The following is a 16,718-nucleotide window of genomic DNA, read 5'->3' as shown; positions in this document are numbered from 1 at the left end:
CTGCTATATGCTGCACAAGTTGCCAATTCCTTAAAGTGGAGCTACTCTTCAGGGGAATGCCAAACCAGGAGTAATGCACTAACAGAGCTGCTTATACAGCGGGGCTCTTTGCCTGTTTTTCATGATAATATGGGGACTCTGCTTCCCTGATCAACAAAATGCTTCTTCAACGAAGTCACAGCCTGACTCACCTGGTTTTGCTAGCTTTATCATCTTAAATGATCTCTCTCCAAAAAATTAACAACTATGTGGACATCTTTGTAACATCAAAAATATCAGCCTGTATTCCACATCTCGCAGATACCACAGCTGACACCGGTGGATAATGGCCAACTGCTCACGAGTGGAGCTGCAGAACCATGCCTCACTGCCAGTTCATCACATACCACTCGTTGGACCTCAGCCCGTCCACCTCTGCGTACTCTGTTCTCCTTAACGATACTAAAGATCACCTCATGAGTTCATGCAGAATTTTGTACAAAGAAATTATTAACACGTGCAAAGAATGAATCAAATGAATACAACTCTTAAGCGGATTTCATCCGTAAGATTTCAAACTGTTCTAAAGAAAACGTAACAAGTAACTACATGTAGCCAAGCAAAATGTATGTATCTGTTTCCTGTTATCCAAAAGGCACATTTCTGTGAGCACCATAGTTCATGACTATGCACAACTGCAGGACTATTTCAAACACAGCATATACAATTATTCATACACGCATGTTAAGCATAAAGTATTAAATGGCCCTTTTGAGATCAACTACTTCGCTAGCCAGTTTGCATATATAACTGTAGGAACTGTATATGCAAATCAAGGACATCATTGCACTAATGATTATGGACCTGAGCCCTGTCATTTGAAAGTTGGACCTAAACGTAGCTTAAGCTTGAACAGTCTTTGTTAGTTCAGCTGAGATAACACTATGTAAATTTACTTGGAACAGAGACAAGTGCCGCTTTTAGATGCACGTCCACATCTTCCGCTGGTTTCAGTGGGAGCTTTTAGCAGAACTGGGAACGGGGATTTATCCCATATATAGGATATATAAAGAGCTAGGACCTTTGTGATACTTGCTCTGGTCGACCGAATTTGGATGTGTCATCAGTGAGTGCAATTCTCACTGACAGAACTGAGCTGGCCTCCACAGGACTGCATTTAGCTGAGAGCTGCTATACACACACCATCACGTGGCTTTTCAGTCACCTTGCCCTGCATCCCTCTGGTCACTCCAAAGAAAAGTTCCATCAGCTGCTCTGACTGCTAGAAATTCTCCCATCACCGTGCAGTAACATTTTCAAAGGTCTCAAGGAAGAGGGTAAATATCAATTAACTTCAGGAATCCATAGCAGTGCAGTGGCCAGGGTCTGCTAAAAGTAGAACAAGGAAACAAAAAATTGGAATATTTGTATCACGCAGCATTTTGTGGTGCTACTGGGATTTGAAAACCTAATTCTCCAACTGTTGTAATGAACGCTTGTTTACATTAAGACAAGATATAGCTCCAGATTGAGCTTCTCTAGCCAATCTCTCAAGTACAAAGCAGCACACCTTAGAAGTCTCTAACCACTCATAAAGACAGATACCAGTAGAATGTCACTCCATAACGTTTTCTAACTTAATGGGTTTTGTCTTTTTCAACAAAAGAACAGAATCAAATCATCGGTTTCAGCACATCTTGAAATCTGTTTCTGAGCAGGCACGTTGGTTATAAAATCACTTACAAACATCAAAGTCAACGAAGAAGCCTGGAGCGATGCAGAATTCTGGTCCAGAATCTTAAACACAGAACTTCATCAGCATTGCTGCTTTCTAATTATCTCTACTACTAATGTAAAACATTCCTGAAAACATGACAGGAGAGAATTTAATCAGCTCCTTTTATAGACTGATGTTTAGTGTGAAAGCAATAGGTATGGCGGAGTGAAGGGATTTTTCTTTATGATTTGGTAGCAGTCTTGACTTGGACAAAAACTGAAATTTCTGAAATCCTGCTGTAATGAGGACTGAGATCAGCAGGGAAGAGAAACGCTGCAGTTCTTGCTCTGGCCAGAGGTACGATATGCTGTTATACCAGTCACTAAAACACCATCTTGCTGCTTTGACTGCCAGGCACTGATAATCTAAAGAGGAGTCACCAGCACATTCAGACAAGCTATCCCAATTTTACCAGGACTAGAAAGCCCAAGATTAAACCTAAGGGGAGGATGACAGATTTTTATTTTTTTTTTTTAAATTAGAGAATTAAAAAGAAAAAAGGAGAAAATTAGAAGAGCACTTACAAGGGAGACAAGAAAAAGAAAATCTGAGAAGGTAACTAAATAGTAGAAAACAAAAAGATAAGTGGAAGCCAAGAACAAAAAGTAGCAACAGGATCGAGAAGAAACTCTACAACGAAATAGATGAAGAGTAGCAAAACAAGCAACTGGGGCTTAGAACAAGGATTTCACAAAGAAGTACAAAGTAGGGAAGTAAGGAAGGACAGAAAAAAGAGTAAAGTGGTCTTCAGGGCTCCCGTTTCCCCATCTACTTTTTTTATTTTATTACTCCTTTTCAGTACTTTTTAGCTACATGGCTTGCATCTTCCAAGAAAAATGTGGGTTCATGGGTTTCTTTGAATCCTTTCTCATGAGGTAAACCTGGTATCGGCATAATTAAGTTTTTTAATTGCACTGGAGAACTGACTGTCCTGACTGAATGTCTTAAGCTACTTTCCCACATCTTCAATGCACTTGTGCAAACGCTGGTTTGCACGTGAACATCAGAATTTGTTAGTGCAAATCCTAACTGACAGAAGCAGACTGGACTTTGCATACACAGAAGATGTAAAGTTCAGATCAGCAAGCATATACTGGGAAGCTTTGTCCTCAGGCATTTTTAAGCAGCTTCACCTCATATTCTTCCTCTGTGGGAAAGCCACCTAGAGAGGAATTTGCTGTGTGACTGCTCCATGCCCAGGAAGTGCAGTGCTGAAAGCATGCAGAGGTGATGTGATGGGCCATAGATAGTAGGAATAAATAATGAATGTCATTAGAAGTCCCTTTAAGTAGATCCATCCATCCATTTTCTGTGGGAAAGTGATTTCGTCCATTTTTCTCTCCCCTGAAACAATTATGCTCAGTGTTGTGCAATGGTTAGAGTTTGGCTGGAATAATTAAGCATTTCCCATGATGATACTAAAGGAGAAGGCACCAACAGCCTATCAGTCATTCTCCCTTGCAGGGTGTGCAAATGTCAGACTAGAAGCCTTCTCCCATGGGACATGACAATGCACACAGTTATTAGCAAAACACGTTCGGATGATGTACATACAGAAAAGAAAGCACTGAACATACAGCTACAAACTGGAATTGCATCAAACGTGGCAAGCTCTCACAATCGACTTCTGTCAGACACAGAAACACTGCTTGATTTCTCCTAAATTTACCTCTGCAGCTGTCAGCACAGCGTCTTGTATAACATTCATGCTACCACCAGCCCCGTAATACCTGTCCACAGCCCCAGAGGAACATGCATGTTCCCAGAGGAACATTCTCGTCAGTTGTGCGATTTCAGCCTTTCCTGGACTGAGCGCGACAGCGATGCTAAAAAAATTCCTTGCTCATTTTTCCTCCTCCTCACTTTTCCATTCCCCCTTCCTCCAAAGAAGGGCAGCTAACAACAGATGCCGGAGACAAACAAGCACCCCTTCTGCCTGGGGTGAGGGAACAGACGAATGCCCTGACACTCATAAGAAACAGAGGGAAAAGTGATCAATGGAAGGCCAACAAGGAAACCAGTGCTTCCACTGGAATGCTGTCATTTTGGTAAGAAGCTAGAATTCCCAGACTAACAAGGAGCCAGGAAGTTTCTACAATAGGAACTGAAACTGAATTATACTGTACACGTGGGAAGGTTAGCTACTGTGTAAGTGGTATTCACAAATGGAAAAATCTGTGTGAGCAGTGGATTTCTTGGGTTCTAGGCATCCCCAAAATATCAAGAGGCTAAACAGTTCAAGAAAACAAAAACAAAAAAAATCAGAATATTTTTATTCTGTGTCAATTTAATATTTAAAAAATTAAAGCAACTTAAGTTCTATTTTGAAATAAGTCCAACTGAAACATGCTGCTTTTTCTCCTTCAAAATTTCATTCTACTTCTTAGACTAACCTCATGTCAACGGTATCAGTGCCAAGGACACGCAAGTTTCTCGTGACTTTATAATTTTATTGAAATTTTTCTGTTCAGTTCTTGTCATCCACATCCTCCCCAAAAACAAAAACAAAAAAAAAAATCACCATAAGGCTTGCCTTACTTTAGCATTTGGTGACAGAGGTTGTATTTTGGGAGCCTACAAAGTTGTGTGATGCTTCAGTTGAGGCCCTGAACCCACCAGTGTTTCTGAACAGCTACGCTCACACCTTATATGCAGTATCACAAAGTAGACAGATAGTAGAGTCACTGAGGTGTCAACCCAGAGAAGTTCTCCCTAAAAAACTGGGAGGAAAAAAAAAAGTTGCATCCCCAACTGCTGAAGCATTACTCAGAAGCCCCATAAGTTTCCATCTTAAGCACATGATTCTGGACACCCTGTGGCTCTTCAGTTGTTGCCCTAGTTGAGAAGAAATTAATGATAAACCAGACTGAGTTGCACACATCAGAGATGGAACCTTCTATAATGGCCTCTAAGTGAGGCATGTAATTAATTCACTGTGTGAAACACACAAGCCAACAGGCTCTGCATATATAAAAATCTCCTACTCTTCAATTTTACGTTCACAAAGAGCTTTCCCAGTTTAGTACTTTCTCAGCAGAGGATAAGAAAAAGCTGACATTTTTGCTATACTCCTGAATAAATACATTCCAGTAAATACTCAATCCATTTTCCAAATCACACAATACGCAGCATGGTATCCAGAGGTTCCTTCAGCAAAGGAAGAAGAGAAAAGGTTTAAGCTGACTTTTATACTTTATTAGTGAGTGGTAATATTTGAACCTTCCTCAACACAGGAGCTTCCTTTTTTCCCCTCTTAGCTCTGTCTGGAGCTTTTCTTTTTCAGGCGTCTAAATCTGATTCTTTCTCCTGCGATAAAGTTGACTTTTTTCATTTCTGCCTATTTTCCTCTAGGTTGTTCCATGCTTCTTCTGAGTACTCCAGCGTTAGCAATGCTTGCTGTTGTTTGAAAAGATTAATGCATCTCTTGCCTCTCTCAGATCAGTTATGAAGATATTATTTAAACAAGTGGCACCCAACACTGACCCTGAAGAACCCCATTAAAATTTTTGCTACAGCTAGATACAGTGCTATTAATATCACTACTCACTGAGAACAATCTGTCATTCCCCAAGCTAAGCTTATCTTATTACATGCAGTCTGCTGCTGCTACGAGGGCTAAGGTTCATATGTTTGGGGTGTTTTGTTTGTTTGTGGTTTTGGTTTATTTTTACAACGCAGGGAAAGCTGTACTTTTCAAGGTACTAAACAGAAGTGCAAATCAAAAAAAAAGTCAAGATGCTGACATACTAAACCAGATATAGCTCTAAACCAGTACCAAGAGCTACATCTTTAATCAGCTTAACAACCAGTTGTGAACAAGTGACATTTCTAAAAGACTGATTAAAAAAATCCTTCCTGTGTTCTTAACAATTTAGAGACCTCATTCAAAAATTAGTATAAATAGCAAAATGGGAAGAAGGTCAGTGCTGCAGTAGGCTTAAGAAAAGCACAATGCTTCTGCTCCCTGCATTTATGCTACTCAGCATCTGTAACTAAAAACAGTATTTGTCTGCTACAGCAAAGTCGGTTTTCATCTTATGCAAGTTTATCAGAATACACTGTGCCTTTCTCCATTTTTCTCCATGCACAGCAGGCACAAAAGCACTTTTATTTATTAAAAATTATTTTAAAAGGCTTATGTATTGAGAATTCAAAATCAAGAGCGAGAAAGAATATAAAAGCATTTGCAATTGAAAAAGTTCAGGCAGGAAATAATTTCAAACACCTAAGGACATTATAAAGTACCATCAGCTTGAAAAAAATAAAGAGAGAGAAGAACAAAACCAGCATTACCTTGAACTCTTTTTCAATGTTGGCCAACTTGGCAAGCTCATTGCTGAGTTCCAGAGCAGTGAGTACAGGATCTTCACTGGAGAGGGACAGGTAAGCCGGACTGGCCAGTCCTTTGTAGGCATTTATTCTTGACCTAGAGTGACTGAAAGAATCATGCTTTTGCTTCTCTGTGCAGTCATTACATTTGCAGAAATAATCATGAGGTCTTTCTATCCTTGCTCCTTTCATCAACAGCATGTGCACAACTTCGTATTTTTGGCAGTGGGCAGCTAAAATGATGGGAGTGATGTCCGGAGAAAAGCGGGTGCCGTCTTCATCATAGGAATAAAAATCATCGTCCTGGAGCTCCTGCTCGCAAGGGCTCAGAGTCAGTCGCTTATTTACTGAAAAGCCAGGGTGATTCAAAATTGCTTCCACTATCCTAATGTAGCCCTTGCTGATTGCGAGCAGCAGGGCATCTCCAATCCGTGCCAAGTTCTCTTTTTTTAACAGAAGTTCTGTCACTTCCAAATGTTCATTCCCTACAGCAAGCTGCAAGGCGTTTTGGCCCATGTAGTCAACACAGTTGACATTCAGTGTTTTTGACTCCTCTAGCATTTTGCGCACCACAGGTATGTTCCCATACTCTGCTGCATCCAGAAAGCGCTCTTCTTCAGCAGTTAGACTAGTGCCTCTGTTGTTGAACATGAATGCCGGGCCTCTAATGGCCTGCCGCCTTCCCTTTTCCCTCATCATCGTCATTCGCCTCAGAGATGGACTTTCTTCAATGTACCTAATGAGGGAGAGAAATAAAAAGGTCACAAAATTTCAGTGTTGGCTATTTGCAGCTTCCACCTCTCCCGAGGCTACAAAAACAGCTACGTACCTCATTTTGTCCTGTGTCATTTGCCCACCTATTAACTAGAAGCGTTCCTTCAGGGATCTTTCTGCCTTCAGGTATTTTGTATGCAATCTAAAGGCACTCACAGGTTCAATTCCACAGGCCATTTCTGTTCTGTTAGTATGGTCATTTTTTTTTCTTCAATATCAGATGTCACTTCTCTTCAGAAATCCCTCCCAAGACGCTTTTATATATAAAATATAAACACATCTACTATACCAAGCTGCACTTTCAATAGCAATTAATAACCTCCACCATAGGGATTCAAGCTGATGGTTCAAGGTAGGCAATATTTACACTCGCCATACTGTACTTTGCCTAAGTTAGAGGTGAAGACAAGTTTTCTTCCCACTGTTTTGCTGAGCAACACGCAGTGAAGCCTGATCTCATGCCTTTTAGTGTTTACTACTAGAAACGTTAAACGAATCTGGAAGGATCTACTCACAGGTGAGCGTGGTCCAGTTAGATGTCTTTGAAGAACAGAAGTTCACACATGTCGAGCAGACTTTCTGGATACTAGTAACTAAACTGCTCACAGATTCCAGACCTTGGGTACTATCCTATCTAGATGGGATCAGCTCTCACTCCAACCGGAGCTCTGCAATGCTACGCGCTATGTGGGGCCTACCTCTATTAGAGCATCTACTTTTCAAGGAGCTGAACGGAAGAAGCTGTCTAATGTCACCATAGGAGCATATATTAAAAACAAAACAAACAAAAAAAAGCATTCTTGTAATATAACCCCTTATGACCCCCCCCAAAATAGGAAAGTGAGTTACTGAATGAAAATTGGGATGGCAGGTTACACTGGGAAGAAGAAATCGAGGTGTAGTGATGTGAGATTGTTTAGGAAAGGGAACTGAGAACCAACTGGGAAAGCTGAAGAAACGAAGAAATTAGATCTATGAGGCAATTAAAAATAAATAAAATACTGGCTAAGAGCAACAGGGACAAACGTGAACAGGCTGAGAAAATAGCCGCATCAGATGATAAGCTGGAACTAGCTAGGGAAGAAAACTACAGAGGAAAAGAGAGCTTCAGAGAAGCGAGTCTAGGAGCTGGCATGAAAACTAGGCCTGAGCTAAGAGATTGAGGAGCAAACATTACCTAGCTGGAGAAAACAACAAGAAACAATTGTCTGGAGAGGTCTGAAACAACAGAATAGATGGGATCAGGCTGAAGAGGTCACAGCTGCAGGGGGAAACAAAGGCATTTTTGCCTGCCAGAGCACAGGTCAAAGACCTGAAAAGGTACTTTAAGATACCATAACCTTCCTTGGCTACTGCCTGCAGATAGACATGAAGCCTACCAGCAGTCCCCCTTTCCTTTCTAGTCCAGCTCAGCATTTGGGAAGACAGCCTTCAGCTGCTTTCAGTTAATCCACTAACTGCAGGGACAGAGATCACCTGAGCTGATTTGATGGGCACAGAGGCATCAGTGCAGCTGATAAATATGAGTTAATGGAGGGTGTGCTTAGAATACATATAACACAAATATATGTGTACATATATATATAGATAGATAGATATATAAAAGCTACATAGTCTGAGACAAACAGGCCTTATAAATCTCCGATTTGGGCCTCGAGTCCTCTGTGCCTCTGTTCCTCATCTATAAGAAAAAGAACAATTGCCTCCCATTTTACAGGAGCACTGTGAAAATGAATTTATACACCTCACTGAAAAAAATCAGATATGAGAATAAACAGCCATGCAGAAAAACTGCAGAGGAAATTAATCCTTCCGCCCTCAGTGCAAAAGCCAAGTAAGGTGCATTGGAAAACGGGTCCACATAAACACTGAGAGCAAAACAGAATAATAAACAGTGCTTTTTAAGCAAACCCTGTCAGTCTGCAAAAAGACCAAACCAAGGGAAATAACGGCACTTAGACCTTGGGCACACACAGGCTATGCATTTAACAGAACACAGGGGAAGGTGCAGACAGCTTTAAAAGTTGGATGTCCTGAGTGCTGTGTGTTGAAACCCACCACCTGAGCAACGTTCTCTCAAATGCAGCATGCACTTGTGTGGTTTTTTTTTTTTTTTTTGACATACCTGGATTTCCCCATACACTGCAATGTCAGCCCTCCTGGTTTTCATTGGGCTTATCTAATTCTATTCAGATTATAAGAATATGCTTGGCCTCTCAGCTATCTGCATCAGATATAATAAATTTAGCAAAATATTACATTTCCAGCACTTTATCAAAGCTCCATGCACCACAAAAGGTAGCCCCCACACAATATTGCAGTTAGCACAAATGGGAAGTTCCATTTCACACCAAGTGAGGAGATTCATTACCAAGGGCAGCGCCCCCCTGGGATGTAGCACTGGATCTACATTTTGTATTTTCATGTGTGGTTGGTATTTCCAGACTGCCAGAAATGACCTGGGTGGCACTGTAGTGTAAGTAATGCTAAATGGTACTTACTTCTTGAAATAAGTGCCAAAACTCCTTTGCCACATATGACAGATATTTTTTTTCCTCATTCTTGTACCACCTTCCTTAAATCTATGAAAATTTATCTTGCATAACAGACAGGATTTGTGACTGTGTTAAACACAGAATTGATTTAATACCTAAAGCTTGGGTATATTTCACATTTGGAAACATTCAGATATGATGCCTTGAGCCCAGAGTGCTTATAGTGAACTGCCACAGTATGCTACTGCCTTTTTCCCCCCACAAAATCAAGAAGTATAATAAGAAATAGTCTTTTCATAGTTACCTTTCAAACAAGGTAACAAGACCTTATTGCCTGCTACGCTATTAGGTTTCCATTCTTCCACCTCCTAAAACATATAGCTACAAAAATGTATTTGTTTACTATCATATTATACAGGAAAAAAAAGTGAGCATACAAAACCAAGAAATAAACACAGAACTGACAGACTCATGCTGATTTCTTGATTTAAGACTCTGAACAGTCACCCTGAATCTCATTTATCTTTTTATGGAATACAGAACAATATATTCAGTATAATTTTTCAGTATAATTTATAATATGCCACTTTTATTTTCAGTTATATCTATCCTTCTTTCAAAATCCATTGTCTGACTGAGGTGACTCATCTGACATCTGTATAAACAGATACATCGTTCCAAAGGTGTTGCACTGGAATATCTTCTCAACGAGGAAGATTTCCTTAGCTATAAATCTTGTTACAGAAATGATGTATTTGAAGTGACTGCAATATCTTATCAAAATAAAGATGAAAGTTGCTTGGTGTTTTCATGACTAAAATATCATCAAGGCCTTCTGGAAAAAAAATGAAGAGAACAAAAAATTGTGTACAGCTCCACATACAGCCAGCAAACTGTCAGGGTCATCCATACCTCCCTTCTGTCTCCTCCTCCTCTTCCTTCAGCAAATTCAAAGATCTTGAAGGCAATGCAGCTCTGGCCAGAGTACTGCATGCAGCAAGTATCAGGTACAGGGCCGCCTATTCCATTTTCTGCTTTCCTGTTCTTACAACTAAGATTTTTTAAGCTATCCCAAAATATCAAGAAAATGGTTTAAGTGGCTTATTTAAGAAAAAAATATTTAAGTTTTAATCAAAAAAAAAAGTATGCTGCATTTGTCAACTTCAGTAATCAAAACAAAATGTCAACCCCTATCTCTAAATATCATTAGAGTGGCTTAAAACTGAGATTAAAATAGAAGTAAATTTGTATTGTGTTCTATTTTCTAGAGCTTTTAAAGTTCATTTTCTCAACCCTGACTCTGTAAGGGGGTGACAACTCATATTAAAAGAAAGAAGAGATGGAGAGCATGATGTTCTTCCTGCCTGATGCCAATAGTTGAAGAAAAAAACAAAAAAACAAACCACACCAAAACCAACAAAATAAGAATCTGTGGCAAACAAGACCTGAACAGAACACCAAGCAAGAGAAGTGTCCAATTATTATACCTTAATCCTTCACCAGAGATGCACCGCAGCGTTATGTGAATTCCAGTCCTAGTACCCAGGCTGTGTAATTACGCTACATACTATGCAGCACAAAGGTAAAAAAGAGCAGAATTCAGCCTCCATTTGCTGACGTGAAGCAGCAGCTGAACCCCCCCATTTTTTCCCCACCCGTGTTTTTCACATTTCATTGCAAGAAAAGGGGTCTATAAAGCCTCAAGCCTCTGTTTGCTGCTCAGCACAAATAAGAAGGATGGAATTGGAAAAAAGCAATGATGTTAACTGAAGCACACCAGTTTCACCCCATCAGGACATGTTTCCCTTGGCCCTAAGCACACACCAGTTCTGCTGCTGTTCTGAGGAGCCAAATGGCTTCACTGGCAAGATGGAAGAACTCCAGTAACTGTACAGAAAACTTCACAATCTTTCAGTTATCAGAATAAAACAAGGATGTTCTTGCAGGTTTTATTTTCTTAACTATTCTGTATCTAATACATTTAAGTTTACCTTAAATGTTTTGTCTAAAAAGCCTGACCTTTATATGTGCAATAAAAAAAGAGAGGTATTCTTTTCCCCACTAAGCAAGCAATGACCTCTCTGTCTCTTGTGCCTTGCATGCATCACACTCACTACGACTTTATACCGCTTTGTAGTGTTGCCTGACACTGGACAGTATTCCTGAAATTGATTATTTTTTCCTCTGGATGTAGTTATTTCTAAAGTACAATAGTAGAAACCTGAGTAGCACACTGACTAAGGACTCAAGAAGCATTATGATTCCTCTGCTTCTACCAAGGATTTTTGCTGATTTCTACTCTGTTAATCTACCCATCTCTTTTCACTTCCAAGCTTTCAGAATTGTAGCAGAAGGGCAGAAATGTGGGACAAATGACATTTGCCTGTGTTCTGCTGTTTATCTTATGAACAGCAATCCAGAAGACTTATAATCACGCTTCCAAGTCTACTTTTTAATGCTGCAAACTGTATAAGCCATTTTTAAAAAGAGAAAAGTTGGAGAAAGAAGTTTCATCCTGGGCCTTCCCAAACCTAAAGAGCAAGTTTACAACATTCACGCTGAATAACAAGCTGTTATTCTACCTGAATTATTCAATGCAATAAAAGCTGGCATCAATGACTTAGAAGCATTTTACTCCACTGCTAACCTGCGGTACAACACGAGCAATCTTGGTTCTGTTCTAGCCCTGAAAAGGAAGCACAGGCTTGTGATTACAGGCAGATCAGACAAGCACATTGCTCAAACAGCAATGCACACACACATTCAGAAGCAATACACTATCACCTGCCACACAGCAGACACAGACTGTGCCTCTAGTTCTGCCAGAAGCAACCTCTGAGATCCCAGCTATAAACCTAAAGAACGATAACTGCCTTACTCCCAGAACTAAGCGTTCAGACATGCACATACGCATGAGCAGCGTTTTAGCTCATTACTCCTGAGATCTTTTAAACTAAGCGATCTCAAACACGTGCTTTGCTACCTCCACAAAGAGGCTGTGCAGTTCCACATGCAGTGCCCCAGGCCGCATTAGATGGGCAATCCCTCCAGATGACAGCCTCGCTCAAGTGAGGCCTTTGCCATCCCTCCAAACCCTGCTACAGTCACGTGTCAAAAGAGGCTGTTGGTTAATTTTTTTTTTCAACCAGTAAAAATGGTGTCACGTTCCTACATCTTTGCATACTGCACTCTGAAGAAGCTTGCATGTGTTTCACACAATTTGGGAATCTCCGCACCAAACGTAAAATGTATTAAATGACAGCTTCTTTCTCCCTTCTGGGAAGCCCAGGCAGTAATCTGCAAGAGACAGGGTAATTCAGCTGAAGAACAGAACATAAATCAGGCCAGCTGCAAAATCTGACCCTAGTCTATGCACTCCCACTGCTCCAAAATGACATAATCCATCATCCAAAACACCCTCATGTCAGCTTACAGAAGTTGTGGCTCAGAACTGGAAAGAGCTACAGTCAAAAATGGAACAAAGCCCTATGAGATATCGGGAGGAGGTATACACAACACTTAATTTGTTCCTTGCCCCCGCTCCCCAAACTATGCAGAGCTTTTTCCTACCATTACTCACCACTAATTCCTCAACCAAAAAAAATACCACTTGTCTGAACTCCTGTGGAAATGAAAGCTCTGCATTTTGGTGAGAACGAATCTGCATGCATACAAGAAAAGGCAAACAGGCCTCAGCAGGAAAGAACCAAGCAAAGAGGGCTGCGGCAGCACACAATTTTAAAGCCACTTTTACACTGTCTTTCATTTGTATTCTCTCATTCTGCTCAGGAAAACTTCGTTATGGTTTTGAGAGAGTCTCAGGAAGTCAGGCGTGAGATGCCCACTACACTTAATTTGCAATTTTTGTCCACGTTTTTCTCTCTAGGACATATCGTACCACGTGTAACAGAAGCATTACATCCAGTCTGCAGTCTTGGTGGAAATCCAAGGTTAATTACTTTTTCTAGCAATATTTGGCACAGGAGTGAGCCAATGTACATTGACAGGTACCTTGCACAAGTTACAAGCTTTCAGGGTGAAGACATTTCAAACATCATCTAAGTGTATCTCCCCATGCAAACCGCTTCATATTCTCTTGCCTCCTTCCCCTTCCACTTGTCAGTGCTGAATATTTAGATCACAAATTCTTCCAGTCTAGGACTCTCATATTCTGCACACACCAAAGCCTTACGCGTATCAATCTGAGCACATCACAAGCAAACTGGTGCTCATCCTTCCTATTTACGGACACTTTTAGGCTTTAGCAGCAAACACAAAACGTTACTCTGGAAGAAAAAGCCTAGTGCTATACCATGGATGACCATGGGTATGTGACAAGCAGTGGGTCTCTCACTGATGCCCTGTCACTTCCACTGCATGGCTCAACTGCAGCCATTTCATCAACCCAGAGGACAGCAGCTTGCTGTCACTGCTGCGACAACCCCCAGGACAGGCTCACAAGGGTTATGTACTGGTATGAAACTCCACCAGACACAGCTCACTACAGGCTGAGGACGCACAGCTACATACGTCTGAACTCCAGTTTCAGTCCTTGTTGGCATCAATTTGTCAAGGAAAAGAATACACCAACAGTTCTGAGGACGCTAACCAAAAAGAGATCCAGAAATTTAAGACTGAAGGCTAACAATTCGTCTGCCCAGCTCCAGCTGTACCAAAATTAAGTGTCTGAGCCTGAACTAATCTTCTAGGCTCCTTTTATGGTGACAGGGAAAAGACAGGCACCTCAAGGAAGAAGATAAATGACTAAGCTGGCGTACCCACTGCCATTTCCTCTCTCATCCCATCGACTACAGAGGAAGCTTAGACAAACAACTTGAGCACAACTAACTTTCAGGCAGCTATATGCAGGTGAAAGACTCCTTCGCTTGAGGTCTAGATTGCTGGGTACAAGGCATTGGTGCAGAATTTCTGCACCGGCATGGCAGAAACCACTTTAATTGCGATTATCACATTCTCAGCCCTACTCTAACTATTCCTGTACTTCACAGTCATCTCTAGGGTGATTTTATTTAAGGCTCTTTCTGTATATGCTATGTTATCTTAAAACTCAAGCCAAAGCATTTGTTATTTATTAATCAAGATATTTAATTAAGAATCAAATGTTGTCCTGCAAGTATAAAATACCCAAGAAATCCTCAGAGGGGAGCCTAACTAAACTGCAGCGCGTTACAAAATGAGTGAACCCATAGGCAGGCAACATTCAGTAAATCAGAGAAAAGAAAGTTAACGTTCCTATTAGTAAAATTGAATTTATCCCTTTTACAGCAAGTCCTGGTTGCAGGTGCTATTCATATATATGGTTGTGTCTTTAAAACCAAGGAACTGAAACTCTTTAAGACATCAAATGTAGATGGAGAAAACATATCTCAAAAACAGGTTTTCCAACACAGGCGTCCTAGATTTCTGTGAGGAGTCAGGTTTTCATCTCTATCCAAATTATTTTAAAAGATACAAAAGCAAATGTGTGAGGAGGACTGGGAGGTGAGCGAGGCTGTGTAAACCTTTGCCGAGCCAACAATTTGGATTTCCCAGCACCCACGCCGGTGGTCGGCACAGAACGAGCTGTATAACACACCGCACGGAGACAAGGTAAACCAAACGTGCTCACAACCCCGTTTCTCCAAATCGCTCCCGAACAGCCAACAAAGTTTTAGAAAGCGCTGGGCTGCGGATTTAAGCAGGGCACCTCGTTACAGGAGGAAAAGCGCAGGGGAGAGGCGGGTGTGAGGGGCGGCTCGGCGGGGCGCGGAGCGGCGCGAAATGGCCGCCAGGGGGCGCGGCGGGGCCGGGGCGCAGGGGTGCGGGTGCCGGTGCCGGGCTCGGCGGGGCTGAGCGGGGCTGCCCCGGGGAATTTGGCGGCCGGCACCCCTCTAACCCGCCCCCCGGCCCGACTTACATGGTGCTGGCAAAGGGCGGCGGCGGATAGTAGCCGAAGGGCTCCCGGAGGGTTTTCACGGCGCGCTGAGGTGGCGGAGGGGGCTCCAGCCCGCCGTTGACGCCTCTCCAGCCGCGGCGCCGGCGCTGCTGCTCCTCTTCCTCTGCCCCTTCCTCCTCCTCCTCCTCCTCCTCCTCGTCCTGCTGCTGGTGCTGCGGGGGGAAGGTCACTCTCCCCTGCTCCTTGCTCTTCCGGCTCTTGCTGGACATGGTCGGCGGCCCCTACTGCTGCTGCTGCTCGTCCGGCAGCACTGGGGAAGGCGGCAGGAGGAGGAGGCGGAGGAAGAAAGCCCTGCCCGGCGGCGGACAGAGCACCTGGAGGGACCAAAACCCTCCCCGCAAGCCCCCCGCCGCCCCTCTGCCCTCTCCTCCCGCCGCCGCTCCGGGAGGCGGCGCGGCGCGCAGCCCGGCGGGTGCCGGCGAGCGGGGAGGCGAGCGAGAGACGGGGCTCCCGGCGGCGGCGGCTCTGCCCCTCTCCTCCCCCTGGCATCCTCCTTCGCTAGGGCACCATCGCTACTGAGGCGGCGGCACCGGGAACCGGGCGAGGAGGGGCCGGGGCCGCCTCCGCCACCTGCGGCCACCACCAGCAACGACCCCGCCCAGCGGCCGCCCCGGGGCGGGGCGGCAACCACCCGTTATCGAGCGGCACCCCTGGTTTTAAGAGGCTGGATTCGCCCCTGTAGGGAGCCCTGGAAGGCGGCGACAGTTTTGGGGGGGGGGACCCCCGGAGCAGCGCCCGGCACCCCAGCCAGGGGCGGGCAGGAACGCCGTGAGGCGGTGTAAGGCGGCGGCTGCCTCGGTGCTCCGCGCCTGAGGGGCCCGCGCCCCACAGCGGTGCCCGGCCCCGAAAAGTCCCCCAAAAGCTAACTTGCTCCTCTCAGAAACAGTTTTGCCCCGCGCTAGGGGTAGTCGAAGGAAGATTTTTCTAGTGAAAATAGCGGATTTTTGTCTGGCTTTGCCGCTGGTGAGAGTCCAGCTTTCCAAAAGTATTCCGAGTACCTGGGTGACTGATTTGAGGCTACGGTGGTGTAAAGCTAACAACGGTGGGAGGATGTGAAGACGCCTATTGCATGCAATCAGAGCTAATTACGCTCTATAGATACCCGTCGTGAAGGTTCTTGCTGTACAGAGACACGTTACAACTCTGCGAGATTTTCAGTGCATTATGCGGTAGGGAAAATACTCTATCACAAAACTGCGACCCCATTAAATTCAAGGCAGACTATGGGTATTGTCATACACAGAATATGCAGAAGAGTAGGTACACAGAAACTACATGTGTTGATTTACATATACAATTCAGCTATTCCTTTACCTGCATACTGCTGAGGTGACATTTTTCTCTCGCTTTAAACTTTCTCAAAGCATTCTGTGGCCGTCAGCGTGAATTTGCATGAACCTGTATTCAA

At 43.2% G+C, this 16,718-nt stretch overlaps 1 protein-coding gene across 2 annotated transcripts in view; it reads right to left on the bottom strand.

Annotated features, from left to right (window-relative positions):
* The window catches only part of TRPC3 (transient receptor potential cation channel subfamily C member 3), a 41,924-nt gene extending 25,995 nt beyond the window's left edge, over positions 1-15,929 (bottom strand). The window contains exons 1-2 of one of the 2 annotated variants that reach the window (XM_040556297.1): positions 15,272-15,929; positions 6,050-6,821 (exon numbers count right to left, since the gene is read on the bottom strand). In XM_040556297.1, coding sequence (XP_040412231.1) covers positions 6,050-6,821; positions 15,272-15,519 — 1,020 coding nt within the window. In that variant the 5' untranslated portion in view covers positions 15,520-15,929. Of the gene's footprint in view, positions 1-6,049; positions 6,822-7,374; positions 8,226-15,271 lie in introns of those variants that run through there. The other variant, XM_040556298.1, reaches the window with a different exon arrangement.
* Between the last annotated feature and the right edge of the window lie 789 nt (positions 15,930-16,718).

This window comes from Cygnus olor, chromosome 4 (assembly GCF_009769625.2).
Source record: "Cygnus olor isolate bCygOlo1 chromosome 4, bCygOlo1.pri.v2, whole genome shotgun sequence".
In the NCBI taxonomy this organism is placed as follows: domain Eukaryota; kingdom Metazoa; phylum Chordata; class Aves; order Anseriformes; family Anatidae; genus Cygnus; species Cygnus olor.
Note: the sequence above shows the minus strand (reverse complement) of the source record. Positions and strands in the feature narration are given on the sequence as shown.